The sequence below is a fragment of the Papilio machaon genome, chromosome 5 (assembly GCF_912999745.1).
Source record: "Papilio machaon chromosome 5, ilPapMach1.1, whole genome shotgun sequence".
NCBI lineage: Eukaryota > Metazoa > Arthropoda > Insecta > Lepidoptera > Papilionidae > Papilio > Papilio machaon.
Window position 1 is genome coordinate 2,749,626 of NC_059990.1, and position 27,585 is coordinate 2,777,210.

The 27,585-nt window shown below is 33.4% G+C and overlaps 1 protein-coding gene across 1 annotated transcript in view; it reads left to right on the top strand.

Moving 5' to 3' along the window:
• The window catches only part of LOC106721219 (roundabout homolog 2), a 47,849-nt gene extending 20,774 nt beyond the window's left edge, over positions 1-27,075 (top strand). The window contains exons 2-11 of the mRNA XM_014516127.2: positions 15,864-15,996; positions 21,318-21,647; positions 21,845-21,998; positions 22,453-22,583; positions 22,773-23,045; positions 23,123-24,433; positions 24,533-24,866; positions 24,945-25,117; positions 25,723-26,069; positions 26,290-27,075. Of these exons, the coding sequence (XP_014371613.2) occupies positions 15,948-15,996; positions 21,318-21,647; positions 21,845-21,998; positions 22,453-22,583; positions 22,773-23,045; positions 23,123-24,433; positions 24,533-24,866; positions 24,945-25,117; positions 25,723-26,069; positions 26,290-26,865 (3,678 nt within the window). The 5' untranslated portion in view covers positions 15,864-15,947 and the 3' untranslated portion in view covers positions 26,866-27,075. The remainder of the gene's footprint in view (positions 1-15,863; positions 15,997-21,317; positions 21,648-21,844; positions 21,999-22,452; positions 22,584-22,772; positions 23,046-23,122; positions 24,434-24,532; positions 24,867-24,944; positions 25,118-25,722; positions 26,070-26,289) is intronic.
• The last annotated feature ends 510 nt before the right edge of the window (positions 27,076-27,585 follow it).

The following is a 27,585-nucleotide window of genomic DNA, read 5'->3' on the forward strand; positions in this document are numbered from 1 at the left end:
TCGCAATCAAGTTAAAAACAGATAAAAAATTAGATTTAAAATAAATAAAATACATTTTTTAATGAAAGTAAAATTATATTCTAAATCTGTCATGTCTATCGCAGTGGCTTCTATGGCGCAGCTCCACTGGGAATAGATCGGTAAGTTAAGTATATAAATTAGCTGTCAGAGCGCTAATCGGTCCGACAGGCCGCGATGAAACTTTAGGAGAGCATCAGTAGTTGTCTGAAAGGCCAACGTGTGTGCCACCAAAATAAATGTACAATAACGGCGGCAATTTATTTCATTATCCTTTTAGCAAGGCTAAATTAGAGTGTCTATTTTTACGGATTCTTCGAATTATTTATGCAATATTAATATAAATTGAAATAAATTCCTTTCTATAGTATATATGAATACAATTTATTGATAACTTTATTACGGTACCATACATAATTCTTAAGTAATTTGTAATATATTACTACTCAATTTTAAATCAGCACATTTATCTCAAAGCAATTTTTTATCGGACAGTCGTATCAACCTTTATGCTAGTCGATGTGGGTCCGATTTCGGTCGTTCGGTCGTTTCGTTCGGGAAGTTAACGGAAACTTCACGGACATTAGTGTGTCCCCTCGTTCCAGATTCACACGCTTCGCAGAAAAATGGCATCTGCGGGACGCGACACAATGGCCCAAAATTACGACGGCCGTAGTAATGAGCGTGCCAATGAGATGGCAATAAAGTCCCGCACAATACTGTCGTAATTAGAATTAACTGTCTCATCCTCGCCCACACACAATCATTGGACAAAATCATTAAATTTGTACGCTTATGATAATTTATGTTATACAAAATAGAGACCTTACTTGGTAGCAAGTAGTCTATCGTATATCATTGACTTATATAGTTACAAGAAATCAGAATTTCTCTTACAGACGCTATCTTACACAGTCCTTTCATACCGTATTTGACTTAAAAAAAAACCTTAATTAGCTTCCAAATTTAAATAATACAAGTGATTTTAAAGCCACAATAAAAATTGAATGCAAACAGTTTGATGGAGCTTGTCCTAAAGATTTCTTTCAAGAGTCGACAATCGCTTTTTGTTTGGTCAATTAAAACGATACTGTTTCCTTGAGAGAGTTTGTTATTGAAATTCACGGATTGCCACTCAGACTACGCTTAGAGGGTTTAGTGGGAATTAAGAGAGGAATGGAAACACTGGGCGCATTGTTAGGGTTTTTGGGAACAATACGCTATTGTGGACGGGTTTAGCAACTTAAACATAGTGGCTTTTTGTTTAATATCTTACTTTTATATTTTTGTTTGGTTTCCTATGCAATGTTTACTTAAAGATTTAGTTACGACTTATAGAACAATAGTCTACATTGTATCAATGTATATTGAAATATTACATTGACTTTTGAACCCATCTTGATTTCGATAAGTTTATTGCTGCTCTTCTCAAAGATTAATACGCAGTTTTTTCTTATATCTTTTAGGATGCATAATTAGTATTTCGACGAAAGTATTTTCACTAAGCTTTAGCTAAGTATTTTTACTTACGTCCTATGAAAAACATATGTAATAAACCTTAAATGTTATTTGTATGCCTTATTTTAATACAATAATCATAAGGTTTTGCTACTATGAAATTTATTTTGATATTATTACATATTTACATCTATAATAATCCTTTGATAACATCAAAAAAATCTTGTATCATAAAATAAGTTGTGTAATTATCTGGACCAAATATTACAACGTCAATTCCGTGTCTCATAAAAAAACAAAACGGATACTGAATATTTATTGTTTAAAAATCAAACCTTGTACGTGTATTATATATATTTGACAGGTTTTAGAAAAGAATATAATATTTTGTCATTGCTGTTTAATATAGTAAACCGTGGTGTCAAGTAGTGGATCAAATAAGTTGCTGGTAATTGTAAGAATTGACATATTTAATCACTTAATAGCCTGTTATTTTTTTATTGCGAATTTTAGTATTACCGTTCTAAACAATTGTGGATCAAATTAAATCAAAACTTTCTGATCGTTTTGGTAATCATCGTTTCTGGTATTCGATCACGAGCTTTTTAATTTCGAAATCAGACCACCCAAACATTCTCTTATCACGACATATTTAATTTAAGAGTCAGTCAGTTTTAATATCTACAAAAAACAACAAATATTTCGAATCTTATGCCGTACTATTTTTATTACTTTGAAAGCGGTCACGTATCTCAGATACGACTAAGTAATTCGCTTTATTTTATCAAAGCTGTTTATAGTATTATCAGCAACACAGCGCCGTCCAAACTACATCAATCTTCCGTTTTGAAATTCAATCTGCTCTTTTTAGACCCTCCAATTAAGCATAATTTAAGATAAGCCTTTAATTTTAACATCCCGGGTGGGCTCTTACACTTCGTAAGCCAGTCATTAGCCACCTTTTTTAGGTCTTCTTTTATATCTTTTGTCTTAAAACACATCGTATATCTCGGATATAATCCATAATGCATGAGATATTGTACCCTTCATAGCAATTACGTGTAATAAATCTTAAGTTAGATCAACAGCTGATGCAAGTTTGATTTCAATTTTATATTTATAGGTGAATTTTTGTAAGCTTTATAACTCTTAACTTTGAAAATAATTGCGACGTGGAAAAAATACAATTAAATTAATCGCCCGCGTTCCCACTTCAGTGGCTTAAAGGTCTCTCAACTCAGTTACAGGCATTATCTTTGGAAATAAACGAGCAATTAAACAATCTAATACACTTCAGTCGCCGCCGGCTCTCGAGCGGGGTGAAATCATAAATCAACATGTCGTGGAGTGGTGATAAACATTTTGTGACTTCCAACCCAGGTGATAAAAACAGTCCCTTTTTTGGCCACTGCACCCGTAAAGAGCCTTTACGAGGGTGACATTTTTTATCTCTAACGGCTCCTTAATTGTTACATGGTCACTCTTTACGTTTAATTTCATCCCTTTCGACAAAAAGTGGTCCTAAATAAATGACTTTAACGAGCCGATTTCGGGGGTAAAAAATAAGAAGGTTACGTTGATGTATAATGAGGTTTTGATAGAAGAAATTCATTGTTGATAAACGCGCCGCATGGACGACGATCAAATATTATTTTAATGCCACATGCTTACACTATTAAGTGCTTGCTAATGGTAAAGGTAAATAAAAAGCTCACACTTGTAAGTCTTAAAGTACGACGGCACAGTCTCGTTGCGGATAAGAGGGTCAATATTTTGATAGCGCGCGTGGTTCGATAGTGGAAACATTTGGTCAAACATTGTGCAACATTAATGTTGGTTGCATAGAGCCAACATAACGTAGAGCTTTCCCCATGCTCTGCACACGCGTCGCAGCACACGAAAGCTCACTAAAAATAGACACATCAAATGAATCAACCTCTAACTCGAGAAATTCCTTAACATCAAAGGCGACAGTTACCACGAAACATTTAATCCTTTTATTCGTGCGTATAAACTGTTAATCAATTTAAGTACGACAGTCCTTTTTAATTTTATTGTCCAAACAATAATACATTTGTACAAAACGGTGCCGGAGATTTCTTCGCGCATTTCTTTCTATAACATTTTAAAGAACTGCATGCAAAATATAAATTTTATGTTAGACCTAAATAAATCTAACTAATACAACAATGGATATCTAAACACGAACCATAAAGTTCAGGCGGGCATTTAATGACGTGGAAAATTTGACACCTCACCCACGAACGACCCAAGTGAAATTATTCGGAGGTTTATTGACGGTCCGGAGAGGTTTGAAAGAGCCACTTTCTGGCTCTTAAACGAAGATATAAATCCATAATATGTATGAAAAATTATATTATAGTTACCATTAAAAATACATACAAACAAACACTACATTAGTCTAAATACAATTATTGTTTTATTCTTTTTTGTGGATCACAGTTGAGAAATAAAGTAATGTGTTATATTGATTTTAAAGACATAATGTAGGCTGAACATTCATCCGGTTAACGGATAACTATATAATGAGGTGTGGAGTGCGGGGAAGCGAAATAACGAACACGTCTGCTTTGGATAACGCTCTGATTTAATGTGAAATAAAACTAACACTAGCTTACATACTTAAAGAAATATGACGTTCCCCCACCTCATCTCCGGGGAAGCAAAAGAAAAAAAAATTTATTAAGAAATACATTTTTTTTTTTTTTACATACTAGTAACTCACATTAAGTAAAATATTCAAATAATCATAACCTTCTCGTTATTTTTCTTAATTTCTAGTAGCTTACAACTAATTACATTAATTATGTTTTACAAATGGTTTTGTTCTATTTTTATGAATAATTTCAATTTTACCTTTCCTCAAAATCTTTACATTCGGTTCCTGTTCTTCTACAACTATATATGGACCGTTATACAATGTTTCTAATTTATTTCCTGTTTCGTTTTTTACTAGTAACATATCGTTTGGTTTATAATTAATTTGATTTACATTTTTATCATAATTATGTTTCCTTTTCTCTTTACATTTCAATAAATTTTTCTTAGCATCCTTATTAGCTAATTGTAATCTATATTTTAATTCTAAACTGTAATTATCTGGATTATACAATGGTTCTATGTCTGAAGAAATTCTACTGGGAATTTCACATGATTTACCAAAAACTAGTTCATAGGGTGCGTATTTTGTACTTGAATGAATTGTATTATTATACGTAAAACACCAAAATGGTAGCCATTGGCTCCATGTTTCTGGATGATTATCACATTGTATGCGCAAAAATGAACCTAGATGTTTATGTGCGTTTTCAAGAGAACCAATAGTTTGATGATGATACGCAGTAGAACTTAATTTTTCTATGTTTAGTAACTTACATACCTCTTCCATTGTTTCAGACATGAATTCTTTTCCACGATCGGTAGCAATAACTTTCGGAATCCCAAACCTTAAAATGAAATTATTAACAAAACATTTAGCAATACTTCCCGTTTCCTTATTTCTAAGAGGATAAGCCTCGACAAATTTACTTAATTCACATTGTATAGTTAATATATATTTGTTATCTTCTATATCTATATCTAACGGACCTACTATGTCCAGAAAAACTTTTTCTAAAGCGGAATTCGCTGTGGTCGTAATGACCATAGGTTCTTTAATATACCTAGAATGTTTCATTTTCTGACATTTTTCACACTTTCTAACATAATTCTTAACATCATTTTCTAAACCTGGCCAGTAAAATTTACGTCTTACATTATTAACCATTCTGCGAACCCCAGCATGACCGCTTGTGGGTAGCAGATGATAGTCATTCAAAATAAATTGTTTTTCCTCGTCATTATCTATTCTTTTTACTCCTCTCAAAATACAAATACGTGGACCGGTCCATTTGTCTCTGTTCTTTATCTCTTCTATAAGATTCTTTATAAATAAGATGTTATCTTCTTTTTTTTATTATACAAATTTCTTTAATTTTTAACTTTTCACATATGTCCCTTAATTTTTCCACAAAAACGTCTCGCGTGTATTGTGCTTTAAAATCAAGGTTAATATATAATATATTTTTATTTTTTATAAATGCGAAACATTCAGATTCGACATCAATATTCTTTTTAATTTTTCTCAAATCCTCTCCATTTATTGAAATTAATTCAACAGTATCATTCGGTATCCTAAGTATTTCCACAACTCTTGGTTGATCAGGCCAATCGTTCGGGTTAATACTTGTGATATCGTTTGTTGTTCTATCATCCTCACTTTCATCTTCTCTTTCGGTCTCTTTTAGTATTTTAGCTTGCGCTCTTGTCATAACTCCCAATGTCCTTTCATTCATCAATTTCAAATCTTGCGAAGTTATACTTATCCGCGATAAAGCATCTGCTATAACGTTATCTTTCCCTTTAACATATACTACTTTAAAATCATATTCCTCTAGTGCTAACCGAAATTTTAAAAGTCTACTTGAAGGGTCTTTCATCCCAAACAAGTATATTAAAGGTTTATGGTCTGTCATGATAGTAAAAGTACGTCCATATAAGTATGGTCTGAAATATTTTACACTCCAAACTATAGCGAGTAACTCTTTCTGTATAGTCGGATAATTTAATTCAGCTTTATTCAAAGGTCTACTAGTATATGCTACAACTCTCATATTGTTATTACAAAGTACTGCACCTATGGCTGTTCCTGACGCGTCAGTTTGTAATATAAATTCTTTTGAAAAATCAGGGTATTGTAAAATAGGAGGATTAATTAAAGCATTTTTCAAAATATTAAATGATTTATCGCATTGTTCAGTCCATTCAAATTTGACATTCTTTTTGCAAAGTTTGTTTAAACAATTCGTTATGTCTGCAAAATTGTTAATAAATTTTCTATAGTAGTTACACATCGCGACAAAACGTCTTACTTCATCAACGTTTGTCGGTGTTGGATAATTTTGAATAGTTTTTATTTTGTCTAGATCTGGTTGTATTCCCTTAGAAGATATGGTATGACCTAAATATAATAATTCTGTTTTTAAGAATTGACACTTACTGGGATTTAATTTGAGATTGACTTTACGTAAGCGTTCGAAAATTTCTATCAAATTTTTGTTATGCGATTCTAAATTTCTCCCGAAACAAATACAATCATCTAAATAAATAAAACCATTTACGTAGTTAAGACCTGACATAGCTACTGACATTACTCTAGAGAAAGCGCTGGGACTGATTTTTAATCCCATAGGAAGACGCTTCATTTGATATTGACCTGTACCAGTTGTAAACGATGTTATCGGTCTAGATTCAGGTTTTAATGAACATTGATAATAAGATTGACTAAGGTCTAAATGCGTGTAATAGATTGCACCTGAGAGTGAGTCTAATATTTCCGTGATGTTCGGTAATGGGAATTTATCATCCTGTATTACGTCATTTAACTTACGGTAGTCAATTACTAATCTCCACTTTTTATTGTTTTTATCGTCTGATTTTTTAGGTACTAATAGTATAGGACTGGACCACTCACTTTGTGATGGTTCTATAATATCTTCATCTAACATTTGTTTTATTTGTTTTTCTATTTCCGGTTTTAAACTATATGGTAATCTATACGGTTTTACATAAACTGGATTTACATTTTGTTTTAATTGAATTGATTGTTCACACAAGTTAGTAGTAGTAAGTTTATCGCCGGGTAAATGGAATATGTCAGCATATTTCGAACAAATACTCTGTATACTATTACGTTCGCTCGTACCTAAGTGATCAAGTTTCAAAGATTGCAACAATGTTTTTGCACGTGTAGAGTCCAAAGTACACTTATCGAAAGAACAAACATTATATTCGCTTAAAGGTAATAATTGAGGTTGAAAAATAGGTATTGTTATTTCTTTGTCACTAGTGTTCATTAACCTGATAGGTATTACGTTATTTTTAGGTTTTACTATTAAACCAGCTAAAAATAAATTTTCTTGTAATTCTTTCTGCACAATCACACTGTCTTCTTTCACATCTGAAGTTAATTTTATGTAATGAATAGTTTCGCATCGTGACGGTATCGTTATATAACCTGTACATACTTTAGGCGAAGTGTATAATGGTATCTGACTTTGTTTTTCATTTGTTAAAATTAATATATTTTTCTCTAAATTGATAGTTGAATTAAAATTGTTTAGAAAATCTAATCCAATAATACCATCTGATTTACAAGGTAAATTTTCAAACAAATAAAACTTATGTTCATAACTAGTTCCGTCTAATGCTTGCAAAGTTAAATAAACATAACCTTCCGAGTATGTCTTACCACCTATACCGTTTATAACAATAGGGTCTCTATGTATCGGTATGTGTACCGATAAGGTATTACTGCGAATTGCTGATAACGACGCACCAGTGTCTATCAACCATGAATATTTTTGACTGTCTAAACTCAAATAAACATATTTTACGTTATCATCGCAAGTCAAAATATAGTTTTTAGGACCGAAAAAACTGATTTAATTTAGTAGTTTCATGTTCTGTCGGACTTTCGATTTGTGCCTGATACATATTACGCTGATTTCGATTATCATTACTACGGCTACCACGAAATCGATTTGAACTAAAATTGTTACGAAAACCTCTTGTCGGTCGGTGATAATAATGACCACGGTTATAATTATTATTTATGTACGTACCTTTCGTGTTATTGTTGATACTGTTATGGTTCCATCCGCGATGTGTATAACTTCCTCTTTGCATTCGGCCGCCTCTACCTCTATGAGAAAACCTGTTGTAGGGGACTTGGTTACCTTTTCTTTGTGCATTGAATATGTTGTTAGGAGACGAAGGCTGTCCAAGTTCCTCATCTTCAGCAGCACGCACTGCATCCTTCAGCTCAGAGTAGTCTCGAGCAGATATAATTGTACTTAGCCGCCTGTTGCGTAAACCATCTGCAAACCTTTTAATTGCAAGTTTTTCATTTATAGGTCTCAATATCTCACACGACTTTGGATTTCCGTCGCTCTGTGCGATAGTAAGGCCTACAAATAACTCTGACAATTTATCTCCGTATTCATGAATTGACATATTATTCTGAGATAAACTATTCAATTGGTTAAGTAGAGCAGTTGCTGATTTTTTAGTCAATAGAGAATTCTTAATATCTCGTACTAAAGTGTTTACGTCATTATATTCGTTTTTTAATTTTAATTTAGCAGTTTTAGTTAATCTTGTTTTTAACACAAAAGAAATTAATAATTTTTTCTGTGTATTATCTACTAGACATTCATCGTACATTTCAATTCCATCAATAATTTTTTCAATAGTTTCCTCCGTATTGTCCATGACGGGGATCAAAGAAGTTGCCGTCTTTATATCAAATCTATCCATTTTTATAATTTTATACTGTTCACAATTACTAACTTTATAATTCAAAATTTTATTATACACTAATTCAATACGTTGTTGTAACGTTCCTAAAACATAATTTGTTACTTCTATTCTAATATTTTGCTCATTAAAGTTACTAATAATGTCCTTATACGTTAAAAATAATTTTTGAGCTTCTAAAATCTTACCATTAACATTTTCTGAATATTTTAATCTCCTATCAGGGCCTAATTTTCTTAAATCAATTTGAATATCAGTTAACTTACTTAATATATATTCTAAATTCTGTTCCATATAGTTCTTAAATTAACACTTTAACACGAACGCTACACTTTTACTTCACTACACTTTTTCTTTTTTTCTGCACGTTGGTCAGGCTGCATCTCCACCATCGGTCGAATTAAATCGACCGGAAAGTCGTTGCCGCATTCTTCGAAAGTACTCGGCCTGCATGCGACCTTCCATCCAGTTACGCTCGCTTCTTCTCCAACACTTGCAACCCAAGTATATTGCACCCGCAAGGAAAATTACCAGGGCCACTGTTAATAATATATTATTGGTAATAATGTGTTTTTCTATCTCTGACGTACCAGCGTTGTTAGATCCTGCTGCGTTTTGAGTGATTATCACCTCTTTATCTTCTTCCTTCGAGTAACTTTTACCCATGTTGTTTGTATGCTTCAGTAATTTAATTTTAATTAAATCGTTATAACTTCATATAAGTGGCACCGAGGCACACAGGAATGTGCACCGTGCGCACATATCGGCTATCCGACACTCGTCCACGTCACGGCATGGCAGGGTCGCCATGAGGTGTGGAGTGCGGGGAAGCGAAATAACGAACACGTCTGCTTTGGATAACGCTCTGATTTAATGTGAAATAAAACTAACACTAGCTTACATACTTAAAGAAATATGACGTTCCCCCACCTCAATAATGATAGTGATAAGAAATCCAGAGGTTATCGGTTAATTAGTAAAGTTTATCTTATATGTACATTTGACAGTACATTTTAACATTTCTTATCAAACAATATATTGTATATATTCAATAAAGCTACCAATAGTACATTATATATGATAGTTGAATGAATAATAGAAATATTGTCATGTTTAGATGAATGACTACGTAAAGAACGCTCATGATCTGCTTTTTAGCATATCGCGTCTTTGTCTACTGTTGAAACATCTGTACAATAGTATAATGTCATCTCTTTTATTTTCCAAGAAAAAACGGGATAGCTAGCTTTTGAAAAGTTACGATTTAAATATGTATCAAATACATGAAATTTAAGTTTTTCCCATCATAGGTACTATTTACAACTCCCAGACTACAATTTAAACAAAAGTTTAAAAACAAGTTAACGTTCGTTTAAAGTAAATCCTTATTTGTGAGAAACTACAGATTTTTTAATTGATAAATGTACATATAAATTGTACGATTCTGTAGTTCAAGTTGTGAATTAATTCCTATTCGACGCTTCCGATTTACACGGTTTTTTTTCAAAATTTTACACATTTTAATCTAACTTTCCTTGTATTTCCCACACGATATTTATCACATTTTGTCTTTACTTTTTATAATTTCGACTGCTTTATTTATATTTTTTTTGCAACACAACAGAATGTCGTTAAGTTGTGAACATAATAAATGCTGCTCACAATTTATGTCATTTAATACTTTGGAAGATAAATTAGGGGAGAAATAGAATTAAGGAAAATTATTCCGCATTGCATTACTTGATTAAACACGAAATAATACACGTTCACACATACACACACATAACATGGTCCTTACATATGTACCTATGTATATGTGTCTATACATAAAAGTCAGTAATAAGTTCTAATGCCGTACCTGAGAGTAGATAGACATTTTTTTTTACGATTTTATCTATATATCACTTATTCAGCACGAAAAAAAAACTAGTATTATTTCATAATTGTACCTAAAAGTGGTTGTTAAAATATTGAACATAGTTATATTGAGTAAATTATTAGCACCAGGTATTTAAAAGCAAGCTTAAGCCTATTCAGAGGCCCCAAAACTCACCCTTAACAATAATCTATAAGAGCTTTGTGAGGCCGCTTCCGCCGTATACAATAGATGCATGCAAACTTCATGAAATGGGTAAAAATAATCCAGTGCCCGGGACTAATACATCACGCGAGCTGTCAGTCGAGACCGCACGAACAAAAATAAAGCATTGTTAGAGACGGGCAATGCTTTGTCGGAAACTTTGGCAAAAACTTGTGCAATTTTTGGTAATACACGCCACATATAAAAAATTGAAATGGTATCAAAGTTGTTGCCAAGGTTTATGGAATACATTTTCATATAAAAAATTATACTTTCGTTGAACTTTTCAAAGTTTTCAATAATCAATTTAAGATATATTTGTGAAGTATTGTGTCACTTTTTCTTCATGCTTTGATTTATTATTATAATATGGTTCTAGAAGATTACTTCTCTTTAAAATTGGCCTTGGCACTTCATAAGAACAAAAAAGAAAAAAATTCTTAAACAAAATTTATATTATTTTATTAAATTGATCGCGTAATCAAAAGGAACAATTGCTGTAAAACAACCATTGTAATCTTTTTAATTAACGAAACGAATCGTCTTTGAAAGATCAAATAATTGCCGCAATTAAAAAATAACAGTCGCGATGACAACTGAGCAATGGACTCCTAAAATAGACCTCTGAAATGGATCCCGGGACGGTCGCTACTAACAATTAATCAATTCCAAAATTGGAGCACTGTTCATATTTTAAAAGACCCCGGCGATCAATCGCTCTTTGTGTGGGTCTAATACATGTCGACACTTGCCTTACCCGCTGCGTTAATATGCGCGCTGCCGTCAAAACAAACGTTACTCAAAAACATGTTTTCTTATTAATAATAACACACGTACACTCGAACGGGTGTGATACAAACGTGGGAGTTTATTTTATTCAAAAAAACATACTTTAAAAAATTACCTAGTTATCTTATTCAATCATCAGCGTGTATAATAATCTAGTGCAGCCATAAAACTTGAATTGGAATATATTTTATTTTACAATTACATATTTATAAAATCAATAGAACATTGATCTAAGCTTATGACGATACCTCCCGCTTTAGAAAAATATTACGAAACAGTCATGATAATTCATACAATTGTGACACTTGCCATATAAAGCCCAACATAAGCAAATAGTATGAGGAAATATACAACATTTTTCAAACGCTTGTGAAACTCTTTTATATAAATGTGTGACGCTTCCATATAAATACGAGTATACTTAACTTGTCAGCTATAATATTAATCAGGTCCGCAAACAATCTTCAAATGTTAATAGACTATGTTGACGCAGTGCTGTGTGAAAAATAAACACGATGAAGCTCAAAGCTTAGTGCATTTGCTAAAGTTATCTCAACGGCCGCAACTTGAAAGTAAAAAGTCAACATTCGTATTATGTCTTCGAGTGTCCATACAGTACTAACGATGTTGTTGCCACAAGAAATTTCATCGTCGCTTAGTATGTTTTTATCTATACCATTATTATAAAGAGGAATGATTTGTATTTTTGTATGTAACGAATAAACTCAAAAACTACTGGACTGATTTAAAAATTCTTTTTCCATTAGAAAGCTATATTATCAATGAGTAACATATGCTATATCGATTACTTCGATACTTATTTTTTAATACCGCGCGGAAGAAGTCGCGGTAAAAGCTTTTACAAAATCACAATGGACTTCAAGGTACACTCGAATAAATAAATGTATAATGGACGTGAAAGAAATACCTGAATAAAAACGTTCTTTAACAGTTTTAAAAACTCGGGTTGTTTAAACGCTGAAAGCTTTAAAATAACGGCATACTTTCACCGTCGCTTTCAATTACGCTTCGTACCGTGTACGCAATATAGCTACGCACCTCTACGCCGCGTGGCGCCCGCCGGCCCTGCGCTCGGGTGACGGCGCGACGACGGCCGGTTACATCGAAAGAACTCATTGTTTATATCGGGCGATATTTTTTTTGTGTAACTGGTGCCCTGTCGTCGCTCAAGTGGCAATAAATTACAAACTTAACCTTGGGTACGTTTGTTTTGGTTAACCGTTTAGTTGCTATAGGCATGTGTGCATCGTGAGAACCATCGAATTGTGCTTAGTAAAGACATTGAAAATGTTTAAGTGTTTATTTTTAACCCGTCATTGCACTTAACTCGTCGTTTGAAACTTAAGATTAAAATCAAAACATATGCGTAGTGTAAACAAAAGGTAAACAGTTAGGTTTTTTTAATAAAAATAATGAACCGCTTATTTAATAATAATATTGAAAAGCAAAACAATGAATTTCTGGCTGGATACACCTCCTAAATACACACCAAATCGTGGAAAAGAGTCAGCAGCAATGACATATCATGGGAATTTAATTACAGTTTCGGTTAAAATATTCAAAAAAATTAGATTTAGCCACAACTACGATGAATAATGTAAAATAACATATAAAAAATTGATAACGTATCTTGTTGTACTTCGTATCGTTCAGTTAAACATTAAATGCGAAATGTGTGAAATTCAAATCGAGTCAAATTCAATTTAGTATACGTTAATTTAGCCGGATAATTTCGTCATTGTTTTCAAATTTAGATTAGATTTGCAATACGAATTAAGTTTCATTGGAGCGTAATGTACAGAATAACGAGCTGCGATTCTAATAGCTATTTAACCTGGAATTAATCGAATGAACTAATGATATTGTAAAATATATTCCGAAATACAACGAGTAATAATTAATTTACAAACTGAAAGAAAGACATTTCAATTGTACTACCTTGCTTTTTTAAATTATTAGATCTTAGGATTCGATCTTAGGATCTATAGAGATTAGATTATTAGGATAAAAGACACAATGGAACACATATTTAAACAAGAAAAATAAAACGTGGACTTTTTCTCGGGAGAGAAAAAAAGCTAATTGTAGCTACTTATTTCTACTTAATATTTAGCATGAAAATCCTTATCTTTTGCGTTTCAAATAAAATTTATTAGATGTCACATAATCTTGCTTATATTTATAACTCGTGCCAGCTTTTATCTTATCTCTGGCGGCTACTGCCGCTTCCCTTTGTAAATGTGTACTTTATCTACATTCTTTAGATGATATTTTTAAGATATTTTTAGGGATTTTTCGAATCCAAAATTCACTCATTTTATTGAATTAAATTAATATAATAATAATTAATAATTTCAAGAACCCATCATTGTTCATGGATTTAAGTGGTACAGCTTGTCTATTTTTTATTTTTTATTTTCCGGTTGTATGTTTAACCATGGGTTTGATACACATGTACAAAAATATATAGATCTTTTTTTTGTACATATTTGGCAGTGAAAACTAACAATGACAGTGTACGAAGCACATATGTATATTGCGTTACATAGGCATATTATTTTATTAACTCTAATACGTCTAGTGTAACCCACTCAGCTGTGGCGGAAGTTCACATTGAGAGTAGTTGGGAGCGATTTGACACGTCGAATATTATCACCCATGTATGCTTCTATTGTAATAATATCTACGAAATATTAATTTAAAATAACCCTTGCTTTATCAAATAACTACTCTCAAACAGATTGATCGTAAAATGTACTGTTTACTGTACATAATAAGGCTGATAATTCAATCCAATTGCACGAAACGTTTACGCCTTTCGTTTAAGTTATTGGTTTTCAATTATGTACTCGAGTTTTGATAACTTTAAATGTAATAAGGAAACGTCTATTTTAATATTATTATTGTTATAATACCAACATACAATCACAATAGAGCGTCGGTGACTCAGTGGTTAAGCACTTATTTGTAATCTGTAGATCCTGGGTTTGAATCCCGCCATATACCAATGTGTATTTAGATTTTCGATTTACATATGTACATTTATCTGACGTTTTTATGGTGAAGGAAAACATCGTGATACAACCTGCATGTATCTGCAAAGAAATTCAAAGATATTTGGGAAGACAACTAATCCTCACTGGGCCAGTGTTGTACCCCTAACTAAGGGTAGGCTCCGAGCCCCACAGTGGGGACGTTTAGTGAGCTGATGATGAATACCATAATCTTTTCGAAGTCTATTTGCGTTAAGTTCAATGGAAATTGGTTAAGTAGGTTGCTATAAAAGCTTAAATGGATGTTTTATACTGTTGAGTCTTAAATTAAACATAACTTAGTTTATAACAGTAAAGTAATTAATTGTTTGTTAAAACTGAACAGCATACAACTTATATACAGGTTATATTGTTATAAATTTATTTATTTATTTATTCAAATTTTTACAAACATATGGAGTTACACAGATAGGTTGAGCGTTGGAGCCTGTCATAGTATGAACTGTGTGACAGGCACCGGCGCCTTCCTTTGCAATATACATGGTTAGCGGATTATAGTGTTTTGTGCTTAGTGCGGTATGTTATATTTGTGTGTGTGTGTGTGTCGTTGTGATAAATCTTTGGTATGTGTTCCTCTTATTATATTATTTTACAATAAATACATAATATATTATTATATGACTATTTTGGCTAATGTATGTATATTTAATTATCTATATAAATAACGCCTGTATGCTGATGGGACTTGGGTAATTAATACAATGTGTACGCGATCATATCTCGTTAGTCCGTTCTGTTGTTTGTGCAAACGAGTGTACATAATAATTGAATTTTACGTTGTATTTAAACTACTGAGTAAATAGCGTATAACTGAAATATAATGTAACGAAAATATTACAATGAATATATTAAAGATAAACAATACAAATTTAATTTAAAAGATGAAATGTTAGCTATATTTTATATAGGAACATTTATTTTATTTATATATACTTTCTAACATACATACGTAAACCAGATTAAAATTTAGAACATGAAGAAGGAAATAAGTTGTAGGTAATTTATTTTTCATAAACTGATTAAAAAAACTTTTGTATTAATTTTAATTATATTTTCTTTCTCTGCAGGTGAACTAGAAACAAGAAAATGATGTCAAGTGTTTATTGTGGTTTGGAGTTAGTACACCGAAGTTTGCGGCAATAGACTTCAAGATGGACACGTTGGCTATTGTGACGTCACTCATAGGCCTCATTTGCTTAGGTAAGAATTATTTATTAACTACCTGTCGGCAGCGAATCTGTCTGTGCGGTATTAAAAAAAAAACTTAGTAGCCTATGTAGAACACAGGCAGGCTACTTACTAAGTTTTTTTAAAAACAGAACATTCCACTTTTTCCAATTCAAAAAAATGCCTGCATACTGCTAATAACTCTGGCAGACGAGAAAAAAAAAACACGTAATAGCCCTATTGTCACCGTGAACAAAATTAACATTAATTAAAAAAAAGCTATCGTGAATTAGGTAAATAACTTAACTTAATTTTCCAAATGTTTGCGCAACTCAAGAATTACGAACGGACCGAGGAGTCAGGGTTCAACCGGCGCTAATAGCTCGGCCTTCACCCTCCATTGGGGTTACATTCCCCCACACTATTCGATATTTAGTGCCTCGTCGTACCATCTTAAATATACCATAACCCCACTTAGCGTATTCCAAAATGTGTCCTCTCGATTACCCCAATTTATCACTAACTTTGTTTCATAAATAACAGGACTTAAATAAATTGCGTTTGACTCTTACAAGAATTCTTACTAACCTAAAACTTTTTGATATTGTAGCTCATGATTGTGGAAAATATCTGATGAATGGGAAATTCATTTAATGGCTTTCGCAGTGACTAGTTTAATGTTCCAAAGCTCACACACAAAAAACACCTAAGAGTTACAAAGAAGTCAATAAACAAGTCCCTCGAGTCCCATAACAAACGCGTAAGAGATACTTAGTGACAGAATTCATGAGGTTAACAAAACACACATGCGTAGATTTACCGCCGCATCTGTCTCTTGCACATATTTCACAATCAACACACATCGGAATAGGGAATATATTATGAATATTCCCGCTTTGAACCCAATTCCCCCAGTATATGTCACAGTAACGTAATTATTTTAAACTGCGTATACATGAGTTCATAAAAAAGCCAGGCACCCCGGGCGGTTATCAAAGCGTAAAGAAGTTAGGATAATGTTAAACGACGCCTATCTTTTGTGTCTAATGCGTGATGGATGCTGCGTAAAATGCGGTGAAAAAAAGAGAGAGAATAATAAAAATAAACAGAATCAATCGGGCCCGGTACTTACAATGGGCGGCGTATTGGACGTCATTGTGTTCGAGTTTGAAAAATGGTCCGTATCTCACTGATCTGACTACAAACAAAACTAAGGCTGCTATGAATATCGACACGTGGGACCTTACGTAATAAACTGTTACACTCTTTTTTGTTATGTTTAAAATCTTGGTTTCACACTATCATCTTCCATGTATCTTACAGCGAGATATCGTAGATTAAATCAATGTTCAGGGTGTTCTAAAAACAAAACATTTACAATAGTACTATAGTAATCCGAATTCACGTCTCACAGTTTAAGTTTTGCTCAGAAAGACTAGTTACTCTACTCGTTTTCTTTTTCCAATAGAAACATTTTATGTAATCCTAAGACAACATTTTCAAACTTTTCATTCAAGATAAAATAGGAAGATGAATTTTAAAAAATCCAAATAATTCAGATTGAGACCATTAAATGTTATCTTAACAGGAAATGAGAACATTCATTCGCTAATCACAAACAAACTCACATCATTCTAAGTTCTTAACGACTGGCGATTTTGATCTCGAATGTTCTCGAATATAGATGTCAACGGTTAAAAAACGATATCTTTGGAGGCCATCGCGATATTTGCTAACACACTAAAAGCTTTGATCGCGGTAGCTGTTTGGTATCCTGACTAAATGTCCTATTATCTTTCTTTCATAAATCTTTTTGAGATTTACAACTATCTACAGATAATCACTATAACTTCTGGTCATGCATTTTTAAAATGTTTTTATTTGCAACTTACTTTGAACTTAATATCTTTTTATTTTGACAAATTGGAAAATATGCTAAAAGTTTTACTTAATTATACTAAAAATTTGATTTCCAAGTTAAACTTCATGAAGTCTAAGAAAGTTAGATAAGATTCTGTTAACCTCATTAAAATTTTGTATCTATGGTGCAATAAATTCTACAAGTATTGTATAACTTTTTCCAAATTTATCCGTCATATCATAAATCGAACGATACGACACAATGTTATCGTCGCTATTAAAACTTTTACGCGAATAAAAATAGAACACGTCAAGAACGGGTATCGAAAAGCAATATTATGTCTTGTTGTTACAACTGCCCACGCGCCATCTCTATAAAAACAAATCTATAGAATAGATGTCACAACCGTCGCCGACGCATTTCCGCAAACTGCATAGAGAAATGGCCCAAACTTTACTAATTTAATAACAAATTTTCAAATATAACACATAACTCAATGTTGTAAAGTTCAATATTGCGGTACCGACGAAACTATCAACAGATTTAGCTTTACTACATATAGTTTCCGAAACGCCCGTGTTTCATAAAGACGGGACGTATGAAAGTCGATACTGGCTCAACAATTTGTCTGTGCATTAGGACGTCTTACAAGACAAACATAACTCACGAAATTCAAATTAACCTAATCTTTCCATCCGTTGCACGGAGGCGGCTAATTCTTGACACATGTGTGACTTGGGCGTTTTGTTTTTTGCGTCGTAAAATCTTAAGTGCCATTTTATTAGCCGTGGCGTTCCGTGACCTTTCAAACGATTTAGAGAAAACATTACAAATTTTAACACATGTTTCTTAAGACTCCGTTTGCACGAGGGTAATTGGTGACAGCTGGTAATAATCTATGTTATACATACCAAACCTAAATCAGAGGTATAATAACCTCTGTAATAATAATAATAAAAATCAGTGTACATTCAGTACACAAATTTTTAATAACTCTAAAATATGTTAATGATTGCTTTGAATCCTTTATCCTGTTCTTTATCTAGCCTTAGGTCTATTTCGAAACATATTTAGCCATCTTTTGTTAGTAACGTCCCTCGCTTTCGGACTTGCATTGCTTCGAATGAATAGTGCGTGCAGTAAATGATAGAAGGGTTGCTGATGGTTGCCTTTTATACAGCAATACGCTTACATCATGAGAGCTAAGACGTTATTTTTTTTTCACGTCTCTAGCACTGTATAAATTAGAAGCAAGTAAACATGACACTATAGATAAAATCTCTAAAAATATATACATTATTTAGAGATTTATTCTCCAACAAAACGGGGGCAAATTTTTATGTAAAAGTGCCCTAATGCTCTATATCAGGGCATATATAAAATCAATATAAGCGTAATTATAGCGTAGAATCAGATTGCAAAGAGGGGTCCCAAATTCGAACACGTGTTCCAAACTCGAAAAATCATGATTGGTTCCCTTAGGATGCAATTATGATTTTTCTGATTCATTAGAATTAGAATTTCTTCCCTTGAATTCGCTATTGAGTTACAAAGGGTGACGATTATTGCCGTCAAAAATTTCAAATGAATACCTATCTCACGTAGGATTTTTTGTAACACCAGGAATTGATCAAAGGGATTCAGGAATTCTTTTGATGCTATTACTACGGCCGCGAAAGAAGATATATTGCAAAACGAATTTGGATTTTCTTTGAACCAAACGAAAGTCGATTAATACAAGTGTAACACTATAATTCTTTTGTGAAATTTATTTCATTAAGTGTTAGTTAACAACTTATATGGGATGCTATGAACACGACTATCTGAAATAGAAGCTTGTAATGGGCCAGTTCAAACGGATTTGACATGTTCCGTGTGACTATTGGCCTCGTGTCAGTCGACTTAAATGTGAAACCATGTCTCTATAAACTATTTTTTGTTTTTTTTTTCTTGCGACGCGTGTCAACATGTGCGAGTGGTATAAATTAGCAAGGGGACATGACGTACCCTCGCAAACTTTTTTATAACAAAGACTTTTGAACAATAGAAGCTAACTATTCGTGTGTGAGTTAAAAATCACTCCCTTCGGCGATTCGACTTTGTCACAGTATAGTAATGTTTTTGTTAGAAACTTTATTTTTCTTTTTAAGCGCTTATTTACGGTTACAGTTAATATTTATTTTAAGTGTGAAATGGCAATAGGTTCCCCAAATAATGGCACTCAAACTAATATATTAGTAAATTACGACATGAGTGTTTTTTTTATTTTCTAGAGGCCGCCGTCAAAGTTTTTAAGTCAGTTAGTGTTTCAATATGTCTTAAGAACCCAAGCATGATCGTTGAATGTTCTGAATATTTACTCTTTATAATAAATATTTGTCAGACATAGGCTTTTCTGCAATACAACATTGTACAATGTAAACTATACCGTGAAGTATGAAAAATTTCAAATCGTAGTTTCCAGTATATTCTTAAAGTTTTATTCAGATTGGTTATTTATAGCATCACATCTAATATCCAATAATCGATCGGAATCAAACTCGCGAATATGCAATAAAGTAAGTTTTATGCGCAATAAAGTCACGTATTGCGATCAACATAAACAATATTTTATTTACCTCGCAATCTACTAAATCTTTTACTTTTATCTCCGCTTATAACGTTTTGCCATTCCATACCAGTTGTATGTTTCTTTATGAGCAAGATGTTTTAATTTATTTTATACTAGATGTGTATTTCTCCATTTTTGGTTAACAATATATAAAACCCTACCTAATAATGCTGGAAATATATTTAAACAATAGAATAAACTTCTACATTTTTGTTTAAATGTGAAAAGATAGTGAATCAAAAGCAGATTCAATTACAGATTAAGCTTAGTGATGTACCGCATACAAAATGTTGGGACACGCGAATAAGTAAACACAATTACGTCACACAAAAGAGTAATAGCTATCGATTTTTAGCTTAACGTATCGAGTAAACCGAACGGTGCGTATTTCGTGAAATCGATTTTTTTTGTGCGAATCGATTTTCAAAGTTGTAATAATAGCTCGAGGGCTAACAAAAGATATACATCAATGGTAGTGTCAAAAACTAACATCTGCGCAGTTCTGTACAAACATTATAGAATAGTGGAGGGGACGTGCGTTCTTTAGGGCAACTCTCTTGTGCACAGTCTATGTTTACGACTCATAATTATTGTGCAACGCTTTATAGTAGACTTTAATGATGTACTTCACCTATAATTAAAATTAACTGAGTCTTTGTATGAAAAAATATTATGTTAATAAGCACGTTAGAAGCATGTAAAAATGTATAAACAGAGTTGGTGGATTGAATCCACGTATCAAAAAGACACAATGAAGATGTTTTAATGATTTTATTCTAAAAAAAATAGAAGTTATCACTATGATAAACTTTATAGAGGAAAAAAATCAATAAAAAAAAATAGAATTTTCTAAGGTTCGATTAATGTGAGTTTCTTCTACAGGTCCAGCTGAATGTGGTCTAAACGATGATTACGTAGGCAACGGCGAGGCGCCTTATATAATAGAACAGCCTTTAGACGTCACCGTAGCTCGACATCAACCTGCGACATTGAACTGCAGAGCCGGCGGTTCTCCTACACCAACCATCAGATGGTACAAAAGTGGTACTTTAGTAGTCTCCGATACTCATAGAAGTCTACTTCCCGCTGGAGACTTGTTCTTTCTTAGAGCGACACACGGTAGAGCACATTCAGACGCTGGAGTGTATTGGTGCGAAGCAGCGAATCCTTATGGAACTGCTAGAAGCAGGAATGCTACATTGCATGTTGCTGGTACGTTCACTTAACAATTATAGACTTAGTTCATAAATAACGTATACTTGGGCCTCGCATAGGATTACTGACGACACACATTTGTAATATGAGTTGAAATATTTTAGAAAGAGGTGTCTCCTAACGCACCGAGTTGTGGCCAAAGATTATTTATATTTATTCTCAACTATAGAGTTTTTATAAATGTTATCCAACAGTGTTACGCGAAGAATTCCGTCTGGAGCCGGTGACGACGCAAACAGCGCAAGGTGAGACGGTAATACTAGAATGTTCACCGCCGAGAGGATCCCCGGAGCCTTCAGTTTATTGGAAAAAGAACGGACAAGTTCTACATTTTGATGGTGATTCGAGGTAATACACATTTAAATCTTGTTATTAATGTACTTACAAGTGTTACTGTTTTTTTACTTACTCGATATGCTAAAAGTCTCAAATAGATTTATTAAAATCTCCCTCAGATTTTAGCTCCAAATTTGAAATTATATAATAGTTAGTAAACACTACTAAAATAAAATTTAAATGTTTCATTTCTTTTAATTTAAATTTCGCATACAGTTAATAAGACATAATTAACAGTTGTAAGCATTCATAAGAGTAGGGGAATGTTTGAAGAGCTGAACAAGCAATCAAGAAAAAATCTCAATAGTTCTGACTTATCGGACCCTTTATTGAATGTTAATTTCCTTTTGAATTATTCCTCCCTATATTTGAATAACTTTCGTTACAGCGAACTTTAGTTCACGTAATGAACATTTTTTACTGACTCGGCTTCTTGGAGATACTTTAATTTTTAATATTCCTTTAGGATGCATTTAGTGGATGGGGGCAGCCTCGTGATACAAGATGCGCGACAAACCGATACTGGCAGATATCAGTGCCTTGCTAGAAATGCTGCTGGTACTAGAGAATCTGCTGTTGCAACGTTAAAAATACACAGTAAGTAAACTTGTAACATTACTTTCAATGAAAATGTATAAAATAAAGACCTTCTATGTCTATTTATGGCAAGCCAAATTTAAACCAGAATTTATGTTAGATTTTCACATTCACTATCACAATTTGACTAAATTGCGTTTAGTTTTTATAATAAAGTTCATGTTTCATTTTAATTAAATTTTTCCATAGTTAAACCGTATTTGATCTCTGGGCCGGAGGATATAGTCGCGCAGACCGGAGGTAGCGTGACGTTTCAGTGCCGAGTGGGCGGCGACCCCCTGCCCGACGTATTGTGGCGGCGCACGGCTGGCGGCGGGAACATGCCACTCGGTAGAGTTAAAGTTTTAGACGATAGAAGTCTTCGCTTGGACAACGTCATACTAGGAGACGAGGGAGAATACACATGCGAAGCTGATAACTCAGTGGGTGCTGTGAGCGCAAGCGGCTACCTTACTGTGAATGGTTAATACTTATTTATTTATTTATTTTAATTTCTTGACTATACCAATATTATGACTAAATTTTTATTTCTATTTTAGATCCTCCTACAGTAATTTTGAAACCAAATAGTGTGATAGTCGAAAGTGATTCAATAGCTACGTTCACATGTACGACATCTGGAAAGCCGGATCCGACTATATTTTGGAGTGTAGAAGGCAATCGAACTATTATTCTACCAGGAATGTCCAAAGACAAATATTACGCCTCACCAGTCATTAACGGAGTTTCAACTCTCACAATTAACGATACGAAGAAAAATGACAGTGGAAGCACGATAGTTTGCTCCGCGGTCAACTTTGCTGGAAGTTCATTTATTCGAGGGAAACTGACCGTAACATCGGACGATGACCGACCGCCGCCGATCATAACAAACGGTCCCTCTAACCAAACGTTACCTATAAAATCGATGGCAGTTTTCCCCTGTTCGGCGATTGGCACACCTGAACCGGTCATAGCTTGGTATTTTGAAGGGGAAGCTTTGATACAAAACTATAGAAGAAATATTTCAAACGGTGGCACTCTTATTTTGAAAGATTTAGATAAAAGTGATAGCGGCACATATACCTGTGTAGCTTCTTCGCCCCAAGGAAAATATGTTTGGAGCGGGGTTTTGATTGTAGATACCCCAACAAATCCTAACATACATTTTTTTAGAGCCGCAGACAATTCCTCACTACCGGGACCACCTACGAAGCCACAAATATTTAACATTACAGAAACTAGTGTAACACTTACGTGGAATCAAAACAATAAAATTGGGTCGTCATCAATTTTAGGATATCAAATTGAAGTATTTTCCCGGGAGACTCTTTCGGGTAACAATACACCGAGAAATTCCCGTGGTTGGGTTACTGTAGCAAAACGGATACATCATACACAGTACGTTGTGAAGTCTCTTATACCTGGGATTACTTACATGTTCATCATTAGAGCAGAAAATTCTCACGGACTGTCAGCACCTAGTCCAGTATCTGATTCAGTAACAGTCGGCGAGGATAATTTATGGTCCAATGGAATTTTCTTGAACAGTACTGAGAATAGAAATAATATAATGACAGACAATATCGTAGAGCTCATTGAAGCGACTCCGATCGATTCAAAAACAATAAAGCTTATGTGGGAAATTTTAAATTTCTTTTATCTTGAAGGTCTTTTTATATATTTTCGTCCCTTGGATAATTCCACAGAAGAATATGAAATGAAAACTATTTTGCATTCAAACGATGTATCCGGATACGAAATAACATCTTTAAGGAAATATACTAAATATGAGTTTTTCCTCATACCGTTTTATAAGAAATTTGAAGGGAAACCTTCCAATTCTAGGGTTGCCCAAACTTTAGATGATGGTAAACTATTTCTTTATATTTTTGAAATTGTATCAACTCCATTGTTTGAGTTCTTTTTTTTAATCCTTAAAATCTTTATAATATTATTTTTATTTTTAGTGCCAGATGGACCTCCTATAAATATTGAATTGCTCATATTGAATTCAACAACAGTTCATTTGAAATGGTTTCCACCAGAAGCAAACCTGCAAAATGGCATCATTATCGGTTACAATGTTCTAGTAAATTGGTTAGATATCCCTGCAAATAAATCAATGGTGGCAATAAACACGACAGTTCAACAAGCAACTAGTCTAATAATGACAAATCTAACGACAGGAGTAAGTTATTCCGTACAAATTGCAGCTGAGACATTGGTTGGTTTAGGACCATTTAGTCAAAAAGTGTACTTTAACACAGATTCTCGATCTATAGGATTAGATCCGTTGTCGAGGTAAATACATAAACTATATTTTAAAATGTTTGGCAATCAAGATAATGATCAAAAATAACAATAATTTTTAATTTGTAGGTATCCAATAAATGGCGAAGTGTCCATAGTAGCTGGAGATTTTGTGCTAGAGTCATGGTTCTACTTCCTTATTGGAGCCATAATATTATTCAAAATTATAATGATCGGCGGTATCATTTATGTGCGAAAGCATAATATTTTTGCAAAAAAATCTGCTCTACCAAACATATACGGTAAATATTTTATTTATATAATTCGGGTTACTTTTGAAACAAAAGATGCAAATGTGCAGCTTATCTGCATAGTTTATGTTTTTGCGAAGAATCAACATCAGAATTTCAAAATTAAAAACATTCCTCGGGTGTTAAGGGGTGGAACGGGGTGCCGAGCATTTGTTTGATGGAGGCTTTGCCATGCGACGGGGAGTGAGGGGCGCTAGATTACTTTCGAGTTGAAAGGTAGCACGAGCCCTCTCTCGTGAGCGTAGTAGATCTCTTTCACTTTAAATTCACGTTTGGGGCACAAAGGAATGATATAAATCCAAAAAAATAAAGCAAAATAAATATAAATGTTTTCTTCTTATTCCTCTGGGCGATTCGTTCATGAATTCCTCCGCTTATTATTAAGCCAATTTCACTTGTTTGTTATGAATTTTAAGTTCGTTCGGCTTTGAATTACAAATTTCATGTCTTTATTGTTTTCAAACCAATTTGAAATAATTATTATTACATTGAAGAATAGGAAAGAAAAGAACGATCTTGTACGATCATATGATATGAAATCGTTTTATTTGTATATTATTTCATTTTAATAAGTATGCGCTTGTGATAATTTTTAGATTCCAATGGAACGAGTTTGGTTACTCAAATGAATATAAAAGCTGCAGTATCTTTGTCTCATCCACTGAGCAGCTGCTACAATAAAAATGCGGTAACAAAAACAGAATCTCTCCTATGGATGGAAAACCAACCTGGCTTGTGTATGTCTGGTACACATACAAGTCAGAGCAAAGATAAAACAAATACAGAATATGATAAAGTAGCACAGCCATTACCTGAATATGCTGAAGTATCATCTTCGAGAGTGAATGGCAACGAGTGGAACACTACTAAAACTGTGAATAGCCCCGCAGCGTACGCTTCAGTAACTCTAGTTGCTAACACTCGGCAGTGCGTTAGCTCACTGGTAATTAATATACAACTATACTTTTCAAATAGAGATTCTTGTTGCACATTGCATATTTTTACTGATATTAAAATCCAGATATGCTCCATATATTCAGCTGTATATGTATATCATAGCCTACTTTGTACATTTTCAAATTAATTGGAACGAATGATCTTGTTCTCAATTTATTTCTTACAATTAATTTAATGGTTTATTAATTAATATTTATATTCAACAGGGCTGGTTTCCTCCAGGAAGCAAAAATATAGATAATTTTGATAATTCCTATATGCCGGATGAAGAACTGTATCCCGCAAGTAATGGCGGCTATTACAACCGAAATGTATATAGTGAGAAATACTTTCAAGGACATCCTAATGTATTGAAGTTTCACGACCTTCCGTCTTTAGACAAAACACAGAAGGTCCAAATAAGATATAATCAGAGCTTAGAAGAGAGGAAAAGCGATAAGAATATCAAAACGGATGTTACCCAGTCGTTAATTGGACGACCATGTATTAATTCGCGAAATAATTCTGAATCCGAGGCGACATACAGAGCCTTTGGTGAAGAAGAGTCGGATGAAGAAAACTATTCAGTTGAATTAGCTTACGATGAATTGAATCAACAAAGGCACAGAGCTAAACATCAATACGAAAGGCCTAATTTCGACAACGATGGTACACGGACACTAGCCCGATTGACGTCATTCAGGCACGGCCAGACGGCGCTGAGTGGCGCGTCGCAAGCCCCCCTCGCATCTGCACACCCACCCCCAGCGCCCCACCCGCGTGTTGATTCAGTGACACGGTAGTATCACGCCCTGCCGGTTTTCGGCGACTTGTGCCAAACGGACGTTTAGACCGACTTGTTCCACAAGAGTATATTAATTTAGTGACGTCATTAGAGATCGCAGCTCTTCCTTACACTGTAGAGATCTTTTCGATGTTTCATATTATGTATATTTTCTGCCTTGATTGGACTCCTCAGACACTTTCTGTTAAAAAAAAACTATTTCTCGAATCATGGCCTATTGACACTTTTGTATAATGCTTTCTTTGGTATACGTATTATGGCTTTTTATGACATGATTGTTTATCATAAACTAGTCTTTTGTATAGTTATTGTATTGTAAATATTGTAAATACAATATTATTGGTAAATGTATTTAATGCTTAAAGTTAAACATACTAATCGTAAGATAATTTAAAACAATAATGTAAATCGTAATATTATAAAGTAAATATTATATCTAATGGGATTGAAGAAAATCGATTCGTCGATCATCCGTCTCGATATCGATAAACGAATTTGTAACATTAATATCATTAGAGTAAGTATACAATTCGAAAATAAAATACGCTTGGCAATAATTGATAATAACTTACAGTTCACTGTTATGTAAGTAATGTGTAACTTAAAGAAATTATTATAAAAATCAATTATTGTTTCCCTAGCAAAAGGAATTACTTTGCACGTACTGTTATATTAAAGGCCTAGTATTAAACATGAACACGATTTGTGTCACGATTAG